The sequence below is a fragment of the Neolamprologus brichardi genome, chromosome 13 (genome assembly GCF_056152115.1).
Source record: "Neolamprologus brichardi isolate AB-2024 chromosome 13, ASM5615211v1, whole genome shotgun sequence".
NCBI lineage: Eukaryota > Metazoa > Chordata > Actinopteri > Cichliformes > Cichlidae > Neolamprologus > Neolamprologus brichardi.
The window spans coordinates 24,035,261-24,051,921 of NC_142116.1; the positions used below are offsets into that span (position 1 = coordinate 24,035,261).

The 16,661-nt window shown below is 40.4% G+C and overlaps 3 protein-coding genes and 1 non-coding gene across 4 annotated transcripts; 2 read left to right on the top strand and 2 right to left on the bottom strand.

Moving 5' to 3' along the window:
• Window positions 1-463: 463 nt before the first annotated feature.
• On the bottom strand, window positions 464-762 carry LOC148100006 (signal recognition particle RNA). The gene has a single exon (XR_015719951.1).
• Window positions 763-1,283: 521 nt separating this feature from the next.
• On the bottom strand, window positions 1,284-5,503 carry dnajc12 (DnaJ (Hsp40) homolog, subfamily C, member 12). Its single transcript, XM_006798988.3, has 5 exons — window positions 4,805-5,503; window positions 4,222-4,300; window positions 3,811-3,950; window positions 3,590-3,734; window positions 1,284-2,863 (listed from the first exon to the last, which is right to left on the bottom strand). The coding sequence occupies exons 1-5, from the start codon at window positions 4,880-4,882 to the stop codon at window positions 2,781-2,783; spliced, it is 525 nt and encodes a 174-aa protein (XP_006799051.1). The 5' UTR covers window positions 4,883-5,503; the 3' UTR covers window positions 1,284-2,780.
• Window positions 5,504-5,538: 35 nt separating this feature from the next.
• sirt1 (sirtuin 1) lies at window positions 5,539-12,061 on the top strand. Its single transcript, XM_006798989.3, has 9 exons — window positions 5,539-5,974; window positions 6,405-6,527; window positions 6,700-6,935; window positions 7,039-7,191; window positions 8,467-8,614; window positions 8,708-8,787; window positions 9,189-9,372; window positions 9,495-10,019; window positions 10,224-12,061. Exons 1-9 carry the CDS (start codon window positions 5,569-5,571, stop codon window positions 10,514-10,516), a joined length of 2,148 nt encoding a protein of 715 aa, XP_006799052.1. The 5' UTR covers window positions 5,539-5,568; the 3' UTR covers window positions 10,517-12,061.
• Window positions 12,062-12,462: 401 nt separating this feature from the next.
• cacul1 (CDK2 associated cullin domain 1) lies at window positions 12,463-16,595 on the top strand. The gene is made up of 8 exons (XM_006798990.3): window positions 12,463-12,900; window positions 13,050-13,176; window positions 13,357-13,459; window positions 13,541-13,636; window positions 13,762-13,864; window positions 14,013-14,102; window positions 14,202-14,340; window positions 14,421-16,595. The coding sequence occupies exons 1-8, from the start codon at window positions 12,579-12,581 to the stop codon at window positions 14,458-14,460; spliced, it is 1,020 nt and encodes a 339-aa protein (XP_006799053.1). The 5' UTR covers window positions 12,463-12,578; the 3' UTR covers window positions 14,461-16,595.
• The last annotated feature ends 66 nt before the right edge of the window (window positions 16,596-16,661 follow it).

Here is a 16,661-nt window from a genome sequence, read left to right on the forward strand (position 1 = left end):
TGCTAGTTAGGCATATGTAATTATTGATTAGGTTGTTTGATATTTCCGGTAAGTACTGTTTAAAATACCAGAATAGTGAGGATGGTGTCGGTTTAAGTTTATTAGATTGATACATATATACCAACAGGACAGCGTACATCACTGTCACAACAGCATTTGTTTTCATTCAAAGGATTTATGGCTTTTCCTATAATACCTGGTGGGCCGTTCTCTAGTCAAAATGCCCGGGCTGATTTTTTGTCCCAGTCCAGTCCTGCTTGTTCATCAAAATCAATCACTGAAAGAAAAAAGGTCATTGCTACTCCCCTCCAGTTGGAGGCGCTGTGGGACCAACAAACAGCGGTGGTTTTCAATGGAACGAGAGGACAGAGAGACCGTGTTTGACGCTTTTATAAGCTGTAAAAACGTGATGTGTGAGTGTGTGTGCTGTGTGTATATTTCTGTGGAGCGGAGAAAGAGTGTAAAAAGACTGGGTCCCGCTGTATTACTCAGGCTGCACTACAGCGTCTATTCACAGGCGCGATCCCACTACTGAGCGGCACGGGGGCTTTGACCTGCTCCGTTTCCGACCTGGGCCGGTGCACCCCTCCTTAGGCGACCTGGTGGTCCCGAGCTCCCCCAGGAGCACCATATCGATGCCGAACTTAGTGCGGACACCCGATCGGCATAGTCCGCTGCAGCTCAGAGCTCCTGAGCTCAAACGATCCGCCAGCCTCAGCCTCCCGGTAGCTTGGATTACAGGCGCGCGCCACCGCACCCGGCGAGGAGCAGAAGTGCTCCTCGGGCTTTTATCTTTGACAAAAGTGACGTCACGAATAACACAGCGACATCAAGCGGTGAAAACCGGGTACTGTTATAAAAGCTCTGCACACCGTTTCCTTTGGTCCTCTTTAGGAACTGTGGAGGAACATTAGTAAGTCGTTCCCTGAAAAAACAAAAAGTTCCTTGGATAGCCAATTAGAAGGGTTCATTGAATGTGAAAGACTCCAGGAAATATTATTTCTTTTTTCTTTCTAAATTTCCAGCACTAATAAAACCCCATTGTTTATTCCATGTATCTATGTACATTATCTATGTACTCTGTAATAGGCCAATAAATCATAGTAATTTAGCCGTTTATTACTTGGTATTGACATAACTTTTTCCATATAATGTAACCCTCTTTATAAGGCAGAATAAGCTCAAGCCTAGCCTATGAACTGGAAACTGGACTGATTATTTAACACATATTGATAACTTGGATTAACTCACCAGTAAATATGACAGCATTCGGAAACTTTTTTTTTAATTGTTTAGATTTTAATATATTTCCACTTCTTTGCTTACAGTCTGCTACATGAATAATAGTCAGTGATACAAATAAAAGAAGGTCACTTGCATTACAAGCATTGGGTTGTCATGCCATCATTTTATTTATGATGAAATGTCTCATAAATACACTCACCAGTCACTCAGTAATGAAATATCATCACCTAATCACATGGCAGAATCTCAGTATTTAGGCATATAGATTTACTTGCTGACTGGAGCTGATAGGAAAGCAACACTAACTCAAATAATAACTCATCACAACCAAGGTTTGCAGAAGAACATCCATGAATGCACATTATGTCAAACCTTGAACCAGATGGGCTACAGCAGCAGAAGACCACACCAGGTCCCACTCCTGTCAGCCAAGAACAAGAAACTAAGACACTGCAAAATCTGCCAGATTTGGACAACAAGGGCTTGGAAAAACGTTGCTTGGTCTAATGAGTTGATTTCTGCTAAGACGTTTGAATTGCAGGGTTAGAATTTGGTGTAAACAACATGAAAGCATGGGCGGATTGTGGAAGAGACTGTGTCAGCAAGTTCCCTTAAAAGGTTTGTGCTCAAAGCTAAATCTGTGTTACAGAAACTCAGCCTTTGTGTTTTTACATTATAGGAACAAAAAAATTCTATAGCCTGCTATTTTTAGTAGCTACTTTTATAGGTAATCTTAATTTTTTGTTATTATTATTGTTTATTTTAGTTGCGATATTTAACTATATTTATATTAGCTATATTAGCTTTAAAGATTTGAAACCCTGTGTTCACTTCATATGCTTTGCTACTGAACATTTAAAATATATTTCTTCTGACCGTGCAGTTAAAACAAACTAAACAATAAGTGATTTCATATCTTTACAAAATAACATATTATATTTAGCTATAGACCACATGTTGTGACTTCCTGCCTGTAGGCTTCATATAAGTCTATTGGGCGGTGAGATGGAAATTGTCTCACTCAAATGCCGCCAGATCAAAAAGTATACATCTGGTAGACATTGAGGAAGACATTGTTAGAAAAAAGACACATTTTTATATGATTCGGTGGTAAAATGATGGCTGAAGTAACATTTTTCTGGCTCTCTTTTTCTGGTGGTTAATTGGTCCTCTATAGCCCTCCCATTCTCCTGAATGAGGAGCTATTAGTGAGGACACATTAAATAATCCAAACATGACAGAAGAAAATGAGGAAGCAATTTGGTGCCAGAATGGTGTCTCTACAACAAACTGTAGGGAAGGTACACACCACGGAAGAAAAATAATATTAATAATAAAGAATTTAGCCAAACGTAACATATACCTGACAGTTAGCTTTGCAACAGTCCCACCAATTAGTAGGCAAGAGTAAACACAGTGAACAGTTACTGATGTCACAGCTGCACAACAACTAAACATACTCTATAAAAGCTGGCATTACAATAAAATGGTCCCAAGTCTAGCAACACTTAGACAACATGAAAGTTTTAATATATTCAGATTTCATAATTTCGGAATTTCCGCAGCAGATTCGATGGAGAGTCACCAGCCCAGCGGAAGCGTCGATGGCAGAAATCACCTGCAGCAATGATAAGAAAAAGTCAACACACTTCCCTTTATGCAGTTCAGAACTTTTTAAACAGCTGCTGTTTACTCTAGAAGAAATTCACACGAGGAACAGTTCAGATCCTTCACTGAGTACTCAAGCCTGTTGTGTACTTGGCTTGAGTATCCGGTAAGCTGTACTGATGCTCGTGGAGGAAAGTCTTTAATCATAGCTGTGTTTCAGCTATAGTAATACTGACTTGCAAGTGTTTATCTCAGAGGTTATAGGAAAAGGAATCCACAGCGAGCTTCTGTAGAATCTCAGGAAAACTGAATCAGTCCTCAGGGCTACAGGAAAAGTGTCAGCCCTGAACACTGGAGCTAAAAACTAGCTAAGAGGAAAGTGGTAGCTTTGAAGTGCAAAATGCAAAACCTCACAAAACACTGGGTGGGCGTGCAGCCCCTCTTTAATATGAGCACTAAAGAGCTCCTACTTTTATATTCCATGAGCTTAATATAAGAGCAGAGAAGCTCTTGAGCAGCTGCTCTGAATATCCATTGCCTCTCTGCAGTGAAATTAGATCGAAAATACACCAAATCATGTCTATCATACTGGTATCAATTAAACTTTTCTCACGTCTGACTTTCAAAAATAAGGATCCTATGGCTCTGACCACTTCCTTACTAGTATTTTGTGTGTTGTTATGTATTGCTCTCCAGCAACACCTTACTTTAAATAATTGGAATAAATTTCAGTTACCCGAGTATGTCGTGCTTTCACACGAAGATTTCCCCATTTCCTGCTGCTCACAGTGAAAGCTCTCTGCTTGTGACGTGATGGGGTCTTCTGGTTTGGAGGCCTCCAACATTGGTTCCTTCTTATTTCTCACAGCCCAGTGCATTGACTGTAAACAAATTAGCAGGCTTTTTAAGTGTCAATGATTGCACAGTGTTTTTAAGAATCTAAAGAGAAGACATTACAGTTTTCACTGAGTCGTTCAAGGCCTGCCAGTCATGGAATGGGATCGTAACTCCGCTTCTTTTCCAAAGATCATAGTTTTTCCTTTTGGTTTCATCGCATAAAACCTCTTTGGCTTCCTGCAGCTTCTGGAAATCTGCCACTTTCACAACAGAAAAAAAATGGTTTTAATATAAAATTAAAAATTTAATAAAACAATTTACTGTATACAGCTGTAAGAATCCGCTCTATTAGCATTATTTGCTTTGAAGTTAAGACATCAGAAACAGACATTAACTATGTAAGAAAAGTGTGAATGAAGAGGTAATGAAGGGGTAATAGCACACTTTGTAATACTTTATTGCTTTGGATTATGAAAAAAAGGTTATATGAAATATGACTCACACACAGTTAGTGGTGTGTGTGTGTATTACCTGCTCTTGGGCTGTCGAGGTGTTTGTCTGGATGACATGCCAAGGCTCGAATCTTGTATTCATTGAGAATCTGTTCAGTCTGCAGGAGAACAAAACAAAACAAACCTCATAGTCTGATGTGATCTAATCAATCAGATCGATGTTATCTTGACCGTGTTATTGACTATTTGAGACCCTCAGCTCTGCCAGTCTATGAGTGTTGCTGATTGTTGAGTAATATATTGAGTGAAAACTGGCGATCACAAGACCACGGTGGATATGTGTGTTGATGTTGATAATCAAAGATTTGTTTTAGTAAGATACATTAAAAAAATCACACGGATTGCATATCTAATCTAGATATACACAAATGAATTTAAATGCTGGCTGGCAGACAGTGGATGACGCACGACTAGTTTCACATCAACAGGTCTTTGTTGGTTCAGCCTAATCTGAGGCACACATACATTTTTATTTTCACATTTTTTGACTCAGCAGCGTACAGGCTATTGACCTAAATAATTACTGACTTATAGATCGAGACTATATCCGTTCAGCAATCCAGGAAATAGTCTGAGCCTTAAACCCACTGACGAGAACTTACCGATGACAGTTCATCACATCCCAGTAACCCGTAGTAATCCTCCAAATCCTCAGGTTTACAGCTCAAAACAGCCTCCATAAAAATCTGTCGGAGAAGCACGTATGGCTTCTTTTAACGGACCACAAATGCTGCTGAACGTGATCACAGCTGATCAGTTAAAGGGTTGCCAACCCCTCTCACTCACTTACTATAACCAACTAGCTAACTACTAACTGTTAGCAAAGTTTGTCTTAGTATGGTTTTGTCCGCTAACGTTAGATTTCAGGGATTATTAAACTGTTAAAATTGTCAAGGGAGATCTCTCCCGAGTTGTTGGGAGAGCCCAGCTGCCCCTTTTTACCGTATGACGTACGATGCATTCAAGGGTCTTGATAATGGTCCTGCTTACTAGAAAATTCATTTATTCATCTGGCTAAGAAACAAAGGCAATGGTAGCTTTAGGAAATTAAAAATGTTATATTTTGATGTAGTAAAACTAAATTTCTTTCACATACTTAAGGCTTGTGTGGCAACGAAAAAAGAAAATGATAGATTTGTAACTGGGGCATTAATTAAGCTTTCAACGGCTGCACGTCAATATACAATCGTTAATATTTACGCGAAACACATCACCGAAAGGCTTGAAAGATTCGTGAGGGCTAACCTATGATTAGAAATCATCCGACAGCACTTGAAGGCAACAATATTTGTTATGGTATAATGTCAGCGACGTAGAGGGGGGCGTTTCGCTCGGGACTACTGGTGGAGAACGAGTCACGTGTGCTATGCAAATGAGCCAGCTGTCCGAGAGGAAGGCTCCTGCTCAGCGGCTCTGCGGGCTGAAGATGGCGGACGGAGAGAACAGTCTCAAAACGGCCGTTTCGGGCGCCTCCGATACGGGGGAACCTCCTGTTAAGATTTCGAAAATCAGTCCAGGGACTAACTATGGACTAAAAGCCGTCGAAGCGGACCAGTTCTCGTGTGTCTCCGGGGCAACTGAAAGCTGGGAGGCGGCGTTGAATTGTGCGCAGCCCGCGGAGAAGGAAGCGAAGCCGGTGATGGCGGTAGAACAGGCCCCGGCAGCGTTAGGCGGAGACAACAATGGACTGGAAGTATTACTCTCCGACCCTCACAAGCCAGTTGGGAAATTGGACGACACCACTGTCTTTGGCGCAACCGAGGACAGTCCAGGTATACAAAGAGAGAAAAACTTTGAGTATTTAAGTGACTTACAGTGAGAAAAATTGTCTTTGCCAACTTAACCGGTGAGCTAACTGGCTCCATGTGAAACAGTTAACTTTGCTAATGTTAATTACAGTAATGCTGTGTGGGTGTCGAGAACTGTGTACTCCTGAAAACGGGAACTTTTCCACTAAATTATATTTCTCTAAACGGAAGTAGAACTCTATCAGTGATCCTGCCAGCACAAATTTGTCCATTTAACTTTTTCATAACCACGCAAAACTTTGAGAGCAACTTAGCGTTTGTTAGCCGGTTGAAAGTTGACTTTGAGAGACTGCTTTCACCGATTTACCTTTGCAACGGGTCGTAGCAGTTATTAAAGAGAGTCGCGACTTATATCTAGTCTTATTTAGTTAATTTTCTCCATGTCTGTGCTTAGATTTTCTTGGGCACGATGACCTTCCCTCTAACGGTTTGGCTGTCACTCCGGAGCACATCACTGAAGACGATGACAGGTCCTCACATGCAAGCTCCAGCGACTGGACTCCTCAACCGCAAATAGGTAAATAAGATAATCAGATCATTAATAAACTGCAATATCTTAGATTACGCCACTTATAATATGTATTTAATGTGTATGTATTTATTTAAACCACATAATAATTGTTTGCATTGTACAAGTATGTGTGTTTTGGAAATCCAGCCATACTGAGATGTTATGTTCTTGCTCGCAGGTTCCTACAGTTTCATCCAGCAGCACATTAGAGAGACAGATCCAAGGGCCATCCTGAGGGATTTGCTACCCGAGACTGTACTCCCACCAGATTTAGATGACATGACATTATGGCAGATCATCATCAACATCTCAGAGCCTCCAAAAAGAAAGAAGCGGAAAGATATTAATACCTTAGAAGATGTAGTCAGGCTACTACATGAAAGCAAAAGGATACTAGTGCTGACTGGTGCTGGGGTATGCATTTTTTACTTTATCGTGTAGCTCTACTGTGTAAATTTGATTTTCAGTACTAGTGTTCATTGCATTTCCTTATTATTTTTATTTTATTTTGTTGTAGGTTTCAGTTTCATGTGGAATACCAGACTTCCGCTCCAGAGATGGAATTTATGCACGGCTTGCTGTAGATTTTCCAGATCTTCCAGATCCTCAAGCTATGTTTGACATTGAGTACTTCAGACGGGACCCTAGACCGTTTTTTAAGTTTGCTAAGGTTGGTGTTACATGAACAATAGAATAACAATTTGAATGCTCTCTAACAACGAATTAATAATCTTAATCCAAACCATAAATCTCTTCATGTAGACCATTGCAAGGTCTACATGACTAGTGGATTGTGCACTTTCATTCTGTGAAAGGGTGTTGGTCATTTAAAAAGGGAAACTACTTAAATGTAAGCCGCTTCTGAGTTCCTGTTAAATTTTGTAATGTTGTTTAATACGGTGCCCCACACCCCCATGTTTACACCAACTTTTAAATGGAGTATCAGAACCTGTTTTTTAAGTTAACTTAAAACATAACATAATGTTCAGTTAAATTTGACCCATTTTGACATTTGCCAATAGTTAAGAAAAAAAAACCATATATGTCTTTTAGCTTGAAATTGTTTAATTTTCCTAAAGTAACTTAAAATTTTATCACAAGAACTGTTTGTGTTCCCACCAGATTTGATCAGGCCCCTGCAGGGACAGGAAGTTTAAAGGATCGTGGGGAATTCTCCAAACAGTGAAATAGTAAAAGAACACAGGAGTGATCATATAAGATCCATAAAATAACAGAGGCTATACAGAAGTCAGAGGGTCCCTTATCATAGACACAATATCTGTAATAGGGTGGGAAGGTGGTCCATATACAGTAGCATATTGTGGTACAGTGGGTAGCACTGTTGCCTCACAGCAATACTTTTCCTGGTTGAAAAAATTGCTTAAAGTTCAATTGCTGTGTGGGTGTGTCTTGTAAACTTACACAGCATTTAATGTTTTTATCTTCTCTCTTAAGCACATTGTATTTACATATTAATAAATGTGCTACATAAATAAAATTGCAATTAAGTACACTGAATAAAGTACTTTATGTATTAGCTAATAGAGATTAAAACAGATCTCATAAGATGGGTTGGGTCATAACATTACAAAAGGACCTGAGCTGCCATTTCAGTGAGTGTGGGAAACTGATGTGGAAGTCCCACACATGCGAGGTTTCCTAGCACTGCTTTGAATGCACAGACTAGTTTGCAATAAGCATTTTGTGTATATATATTGTGTTCTAAGTCAGTTAATACTGCACTCTGAAAAAGGTTAAAAAAGGTTTTAAAGATTGATCACTCATTTATTATTATCAAATACATTCAAGCCATGCTGTGAAGCATGAAATATAAACAGTTATTAAGTGTTTAAATATGGTCCAGAAAAGCCATGGTGGGGACATATGACTATAGCAATGTTTGCATTTTCTTCACAAGTACTGAATGCACAATTTTATATTACAGGAGATCTACCCTGGGCAGTTTGAACCTTCTCCCTGTCATAGATTTATATCTATGCTAGATAAGCAAAGAAAGCTGCTGCGCAATTATACGCAAAACATTGATACACTGGAACAAGTGGCTGGGGTTCAGCGGATTATCCAGTGTCACGGTGAGTGGTGCATGTGATTGATTCCTCTTTCTTATTTCGTTATTTGTTTTTCTATAGTTCTTCCCCAGTAATTCAATGTCAATTATATTTTAGGGTCATTTGCAACTGCATCCTGTCTCGTCTGTAAGCACAAAGTGGACTGTGAGGCTATAAGGGAAGACATCTTTAACCAGGTATGTGTTCACTGCAATCTAATCCAGGATACCACTTTTTTGCAGACACTGTTGGATGTTGCACCATCACCAAGGCCAATAATGCAGATACAGATTGCATGTAGAAACATCGTGTGAAAAACCTCTTTAATAAGTATAAGGATTTATCTGTATATATTTGCTGTTAGGGGTCTCAAATATCTACGTAATTACTTGTAAACAAGGGAAATGACATGGACATCAAAAGCTGATAATACCCTTTTTAGTTTTACCTGCCAAACAACCCATAACATAGCTGACTGTTTAAAATATTCCAGAAAGATTGCCTTGTTATTGCTGTGAGTGATTGCCCACCCCATAAAATTTGGATGGTGTTTAGTGGCGCTGTAGTAAATAAATAATACATTAAATTCTTCCATCAGGTTGTCCCTCATTGTCCACGGTGTCCAGATATCCCCCTGGCAATCATGAAACCAGACATTGTCTTCTTTGGAGAGAACCTTCCAGAAATGTTTCACAGAGCCATGAAACAGGATAAAGATGAGGTGGATCTCTTGATCGTCATTGGCTCTTCGCTTAAAGTCCGACCGGTTGCCCTCATCCCAAGTATGTTTTATCAAAACTGATTCACTTTTAGTGTCTGTAACATTAAACATACTAACCGATATGTTTCTGTATGCTTTGCATGTCATTCAAACACTGAATATTTGTTTTTCCTCTCTATCCAGACTCCATTCCTCATGAAGTGCCTCAGGTCCTGATCAATCGGGAGCAGCTGCCTCATCTCAACTTTGACGTGGAGCTACTCGGGGACTGTGACGTCATTATCAACGAGCTCTGTCATCGATTGGGTGGAGACTTTGAGCAGCTCTGCTACAACACTGTAAGATTAACTGAGATCACAGAGAAACCCCCTCGGTTACCAGAACAGTCACCAAGTGAGGCCTTGTCTGCTTCGAGTGATACGACTCAGGAGGAGCAGAAGCGGCACACTACAGACTCAGTAAATATGCCTTCGGAGGAGACAGAAAGTCTGAATGTCACAGAGACTGCTGATAATAATGTTACACCTCTAGAGCCTTGTCCAAATGCTCAGTGTCCAACGGAGAGCACTGAATCTCCAGAGAAAGCAGCAGAAGGTGCGCCAAAAGAGGAGGCAGCCGAACGAAAGAGTCAAACCTCCAACCTTGAATTTCGTAGACGTTGCTGGATGAGTCGAGTTAACAGAACTCCAATCAGCAAACGCCTTGAGGGTAAGCTTTAGACCACGGTAAAGCAAGCAAAGCTGCTTTAATGTAACAAATAAATTGATTTTGGATGTGTGACAAAATCGTGCAAAGACATGTTGTGTGTCCCTTTGCTCAGCAGTTTTTTCTCCTTCCATACAACTGTCATAAACAATGAACAGATCCCAGATAGGTGTGCAAAGCTCACTGATCCTCTTTTGTTTTCCACAGCAGGCCAATACCTGTTTCAACCACCAAATCACTATATCTTCCACGGGGCAGAGGTTTATTCTGACTCTGAAGATGAGACGTCGAGCTCCTGTGGGAGTGACAGCGAGGACTCTGAATGCTGTGCTGAAGGGGAGGAAGACGACAGCGAGCCGGAGGATGCCGACGTAGTACCAGCAGTGGATGGAGAAACATGCCTCAAAGACATAGTACAGCACACTGTAGCCACTGAGGCCACGTCAAGTGTGCAGACAGACAATAATTCTGAAAAGACTGAGAGTACCACACACCTTTAAATGTAAATTACCCAGTCAACAAAGCACTAATTGTCTTTTTATAGATATATATAAATATATACATATAAGTTTCATATATTTTTGACTCTTCATCCTTAATATTCAGGGTTTCCTCCAGAAATGTTGTTAGACCCAGTGGACAAAGGAGATTTATTCTGTTTGGTAGCAAATAATCCAGTGTCTTTCTCGCTTTTCAAACCATAAGTAGTTAGTAAATAATAGGCTGTATGAGTGGAAGAGCATTAAATTAGCCGAAAAAGTCTTGGCTGTTAGCTACACAAATCAAAAAGAGTATTAGTTTATCACAGTTCACCTGTTCATTTTTTACTTTCAGGATTCCCTGTTGTAACTCTGAGTGTGTGTATTTGTGGGCTAACAAACTGAACGGCTGTAGCTGCTCTTTCATAGATTGAAAGTAAATGTAAATACATTCAAACATGTTTAGTGTTCAGCGGGCCTCTGGGCTGTCAGTATTCTGGTGGAAACCCTGCTCTCGTTTTTCATAAAGTTGAAGTTGTGTGGCAACTTTGTGTGAATATGCAGCAGGTTTTTTTTCCCTCTTCTTTCTTTCTCTGCCCTGTTTGGTCACATGCACATGTGTCTGAAACTACATACTGTATACTACTTACTAAATAGAGTACTGTGTTTTTTTTCTTATGTTTACTTTCCATGTTCTTTTCTGATTTTGCATTCACATTTTCAGAAATTGAATTATTACTTTAATTTAGATTAAGCTTTAATTTCTACATTGCAGTGACTACAGGCAAATGTTCCAAATGTTATTTTCGGTCCATACAACGACATCACCTGCGGTCTAATAATACTTTTTAGAGCTGGTTCATGCTACCATTAGAAACATCAGTTTGTAAGCCAGCAGCTGATAAATGGTGGGTACTATGAGTTTCAGACACATACATAAATCTTCTGATGGTTTACTTGAACGCACTAACTGCAATATAGAAAGTTCAGTTCTGCCTTTTCATAAGGATCATTGGTGGAAAAGTGACAGTACTCTTTAATTTTAGACCAAAGAACACTTTATCAACACTCTCCTTCGTTGTCATAAGCTTTGTATGTTTAATCTGTCATTTAAGATTTGGAAAAAAATATATAACTATCGACAAGGTGTTCCTTCTGACATGTGGCAGCTACTTTTTATGGTCAAGCCTCTTATTTTTATACTCTGATGTGAGACATACTCATCAAAGGGTAGATGATGGTTTTTATCTGTACAAAGGTATACTGAGTTGTAATAATAAGCCTTAGGAATATATTCACATTGAAAATGGCACTTTTTGTCCTCCTTATAAACCTGGTTTTGTTGCCTGTGTCACTTTTCATTGAGAATTAAGGAGTCTTCTGCCTGCAAAGTGTTGGTATATAGACATAATTGAGCCACTGTGTTGGATACATGTCTACACCAACGTAATTCACATGCCATTGACAAGGTAATGTTTTGTTTACGTTTTAAGAAGATACATTTTTACATCATTCTAGTTGTTATTTCTCATGGAGTTCTCAGTAAAAAAAATATAGGAAAGAAAAGTTTTCTGACCTCTCATTTCTATTATTGCAAACGCATCTGATTGGTGTCAATATCAGACATTAACACAGTGCCACCTGGTGTTTCATCCGGCTAGTTCCTGGGTCACGTGAGCTCTTGAAGTTTGGTGAGACGGTGGGGTCCAATTTCAACATCAAATTTGGTGGGCCGCATCGGGGGCTTGCGCATGCGTATTATGGTATCTAGTTTTAAATGTGTTTTATTAAGCATTTTAGTTGTCACTCGGCTTATCATTAACAATTAGGTGGTTATCACATTGTTTAGCTAGCCGCAGATTCACGTATAGAAAGCTAAGGAACATTCTATAGCCCAAAAACCTCGGAACTACATTTCCCAACATCCTTTCAGCTGCCCTGTAATACGGCGTGTCGTAAAACTTAAAAGGAAAACGGTGATGGACTCCGCCGGAGACGCCTGACAGTTTTTGTCTTCATCTTTAATTGTTGTCTGAAATGTTCATCTAGCGACGCAGTGCTTCGGTTCACCGGACCAGTGAAAATGGAGGCTATGGAAGATGACAGTTTGGACGTAAAAGACGACCATAACCACAACTACCGCGCGAGCGGCAGTAATAAAGTCCGCACGTATCTTAGCAGCCAGCTGTCGGAGATATCGACGGTCCCGCAGCCCGTCTGTGCGACGGTGCCGGTTGGAGAAGCGGGTACTCGACAAGGGAAACTGTGGTCCGGTGCAACTGGCGGGTCAAAGTTCATGGACTCGGATACAGGCAGCGAGAGCAGCGAAGTCAGCGAGACTGACTGCACCGCTCCAGGAGCTGCTTCCGAGGGAAAATTTGCCCTCGACTCCACTTCCAAGTTCCGTAAGTTCACTCGAAGCAGGGCCCGAGAGCTCACGGTCTCACCGCAGCTCGGCCTCCGCTTATGTTAGTAATGTGTGTGAAGAGTGATGCTTTTGGCTTCTGTTCGGTCTGATCTGAAGGCTCAATTCTGCTCCCCTCTCTTCACACAGTTCTGAATGCAATGGCAGTGGAGGACTACCGGAAAAACCACTGGCCAAACCTGGAAAAGGCAGTTGACCGTCTGCTGATTCAGAATCCCACAGACCACATCTCTGTTTCTTATGCACAGATATACAGGTGAGACAGCACAAGTAAAGGGATGTTGAATAAACACCACTCTGAACTAGACACCCCCCCCCCCCCCCCCCCCCCCTAGATTATGATTTCTGTTGCCATAAGAAGCGCCATATATATATTACTATGTGATTAACTAAGAATTTTAATATAACCTCAAATGCCTGTCTTTTGTTTTCCTAGTTATGTCTACAAGTGTGTTTGTCAGCAGCACTCTGAGCTGCTCTACAATGATCTGACATCAAAAATAACAGGTCACCTGCAGCAGGTTTCCGCCCATCTACAAGTAAGCAAACCCAAATGCAAGATGTAATCGTACAGCACATGCAGAAACGAAAAAACTAACTCTTTTTGCAATGTTTTGCAGGCTAGCCCACTCGAGAACTTCATTGAAAATTTCAACATTGCACTGACACAATATATAGCTTCTCTTCAGTGTATAGTCCCTGTCTTTATGTACTTGGTAGGTACCACTTATCAGCTTTTCCCCCCTTTTTAATCAAATATTTGGCAAATCCCATGCAGGCAAGTGTAGTTTTGTGTTAGTTTGTTACTTAAATCTATGTTTGCACATGCTTCTCTTTTCAGAACAAGTTCTACATTGAGTCCAAACTGAACCGAGACCTCAGAGAGGATCTGATGAAGCTGTTTGCTGATCACGTCGCAGAAAAACACGTGAACACACTGATGCGTGAGTGTACCGCTTCATCTCATGCGCTTTGCTCTGATTAATCACGATGTGATGCAAAGTCACAAAAAGGGGAAATTAAATAAGTAAAAATCCTCCCTTTGGTCAAGTCAGTTGACACCATCTTGTCCATTGTGCTCGTTCTTTTCAGCTCTGCTCATTAAAGCTCGGTCCATGCCCTTTGAAGTGCAACCCTCAACAATGGCTAGTGTGGTTAAGGGCCTCTACAGCCTCCAACCAGGTGATTTTAGATAAATTATTTATCTCACACTCTCCTCTTATTCACAGATTTTTTTTTTTAATTAATTAATTAATTTTTGATTTTGGTTTCCTCTCTCAGAGTGGGCCCAGCTTGCCCCAGATCTCTTCTCCGGGTTTATCCCCCAGATTAACCCTCCTGCTGTGGAGTCTCTGCTGCAAGACTACGCTGCTCATGACCAGAAACTACAGATGGAGCTCTCTATGAATGGATTCCCACGGTCAGTTTTCCAGAGTCTTGAGCATCAAATGAAGACTGAGTCACATCTGCTTTAACTTGGGTCTCGTGCTTGTTTTCCAGAGGTGACCAGTCTCGCAAACGGGCCAGCGAGGACTCGTGATGGCCGGCGTCACTGGATTTGCTGCAGAACTAATACTGTGCCTCTTAAGTCTTTATCACAAGTTGTCTCCCTGGACTAGGTACAACGCTAACAGTGCGTCATCCCTTTTTAACTCGAGGTCACGAAACACTGTGAATAACAAAGACAGCTTGATGGGTTGTTGAGCAGAAGGATTAAAAAAAGGAAAAAGTGGCTCACAGACTTCCATTTTGGTGCTTTCCTTCTGATTTCTTCATCTTCTGCTCATCTGAAGAGTGCCTTCACAGTGTCCGTCTGACTGAATATCATGATGAAGCTGACGATCCATTCCTAACCTTTAACATGGAAGTGTCTTGTGTTGTCTTTGATATACGGGGCTAATTAAGACTCTATTGCTGCTGCTAATAATATTGTTTGTGTGTTAATATCATAAATCCCTTGTGTCACCCACATATTGTGTATCTCAGTGGCTACAGTCAACACAAATGAGTGTGGAAAGAAGTGGGAGCTAGGTCACTAAGCTTAGCTATGACTCTCTTCTTCCTGTTGCTTAAAATGTCTTATCATGCTCAGTCATCCAGGTAAGTAATTCCCAAAAAGTTGATTCTGTTCATCTGGATGTAGCGTTTTCAGTGGGAGAAACATTTTCGTCACTTATCCCAAGTGACTTCTTCAGTCTCGGCTGAGTGCAGGTTTCCCCAACCAAAGACCGTGGTTTTTGGTCAGTGGTTGTTGGTCAGCTGAGACTGAAGAAGTCACCGATTGACGAAAATGTTTCTCCCACTGAAAACGCTACATCCAGATGAACAGAATCAACTTTTTGGGGTTATTCCTGTTGCCTTTACTGTTTGGGTAAGCCAGGTTGTATTTTCCAGTTTTGCCAAAGAGGATAACTGTTCTTTTGTTTTTTCTTTAAACACAATGTGTTGGGTTCCAGTTTATGTTCTCAATGTTGTATGCTGTCTGAGTCACTGAGCCATTTAATTTTATTCTTTACTAATAAGTTAAAGCTTTGGTTTACCCTCAAGTCATTCTGCCTTTAATGACAACTTGTTTGTTTAAGCCTTGCACGTAGGTGGAGGAGGTTGCCATATACAGGAAGTAACACTGAGTGCCATACAGTTAAAAGGACCACATAATACCATTTGAGGATTTCCTGATTTTATTTTATTTTTTAAATTTTTATTTATTTTATGTAACCTGACCTTGCCTAAATTTCCCCCTAAATTGCCACCTCCATGTTTGTATTCTTGGACCCAACCAGAGTGGCTCTGCATGATTTCCCATCCAAAATAATCCCTGTTTATCTTATACTGAGCCTCAGTGCGCCCACTCAGTTCATGCACCGTCTGAAGCAGGTTGTTTTTGGGCTCACTTTCTTTTGATTGGCTTCAAAAGGTTTGAACAGCAAGTAGGAGGGGCTTCAGTCACAGGCCTGCATAGCTGAATGACCATATTAAGGATATCTGCTTAGAGTGACATCATAGAGAGCCGGAAAAAAAATCTGTCTCAAATTAAGTGTTTAAAGCAGTTTGATACCTCAGCCTCGCAGTGGTTACCCATATGTTCACTGCACTCATGATTTGAAACTCTGATGATATTTAGTTTGAGCAGTCACCACTGGAACAGGATAATGGGTCCACTTTAACAAAGCAAATGATATGCAAATGTGGTTTTGTGCCAGAGCACATGCGCTTCATGTTGTAAATAGTTTTTGCCTCTGCATACCGGTATGTGTACACTAGCTTTTGTCACAGGTGCGTTTTTTGTTAAACAAGTCACTCGAATAAATGTGTTTGATACAAGTTCCTACACTGTTTTAAGTGTAATTAGATGCTCAGGCTTGCTTTTTGTTTCTATCTCGCGTTACTTCAAATGAACTAATCACAGGACATGATTTCATTATTCTAGCTTTTACAACTGGGTCCTGTCATCAAGCGGGGTTGTAATACAGCTAATGAAGTCAAGAGGAATCTAAATCATTAGGGATGCTGAACACTGGCTGTACTAGATTACATGTCTCACCTTTTAATTTTACATGATGCAAAATTAATTCATGTTTAAACCCACTGTGAATGGCTCAAATACTGTTTCAGCAATCTGTTTTTTATCTCAAAATCAATAAAATCCTAGAGTCTTAGTATTTGTCACACTAATGACAGACGCTTGCTGTTGTCGTTTCTTTATCTAATGTAAATTCTGTTTGGAAATTGATTTTATCT

Coding starts and splice junctions, on each gene's coding strand:
- dnajc12 (XM_006798988.3), bottom strand. CDS start 4,882: ATGGAGGCTGTTTTGAGCTGTAAACCTGAGGATTTGGAGGATTACTAC. Junction 4,301..4,804: donor GATGTGATGAACTGTCATCG/GTAAGTTCTCGT, acceptor GTTCTCCTGCAG/ACTGAACAGATTCTCAATGA. Junction 3,951..4,221: donor CCTCGACAGCCCAAGAGCAG/GTAATACACACA, acceptor CTGTTGTGAAAG/TGGCAGATTTCCAGAAGCTG.
- sirt1 (XM_006798989.3), top strand. CDS start 5,569: ATGCAAATGAGCCAGCTGTCCGAGAGGAAGGCTCCTGCTCAGCGGCTC. Junction 9,373..9,494: donor ACCGGTTGCCCTCATCCCAA/GTATGTTTTATC, acceptor CTCTCTATCCAG/ACTCCATTCCTCATGAAGTG. Junction 10,020..10,223: donor AATCAGCAAACGCCTTGAGG/GTAAGCTTTAGA, acceptor TGTTTTCCACAG/CAGGCCAATACCTGTTTCAA.
- cacul1 (XM_006798990.3), top strand. CDS start 12,579: ATGGAGGCTATGGAAGATGACAGTTTGGACGTAAAAGACGACCATAAC. Junction 14,103..14,201: donor CCTCTACAGCCTCCAACCAG/GTGATTTTAGAT, acceptor TTCCTCTCTCAG/AGTGGGCCCAGCTTGCCCCA. Junction 14,341..14,420: donor TCTATGAATGGATTCCCACG/GTCAGTTTTCCA, acceptor CTTGTTTTCCAG/AGGTGACCAGTCTCGCAAAC.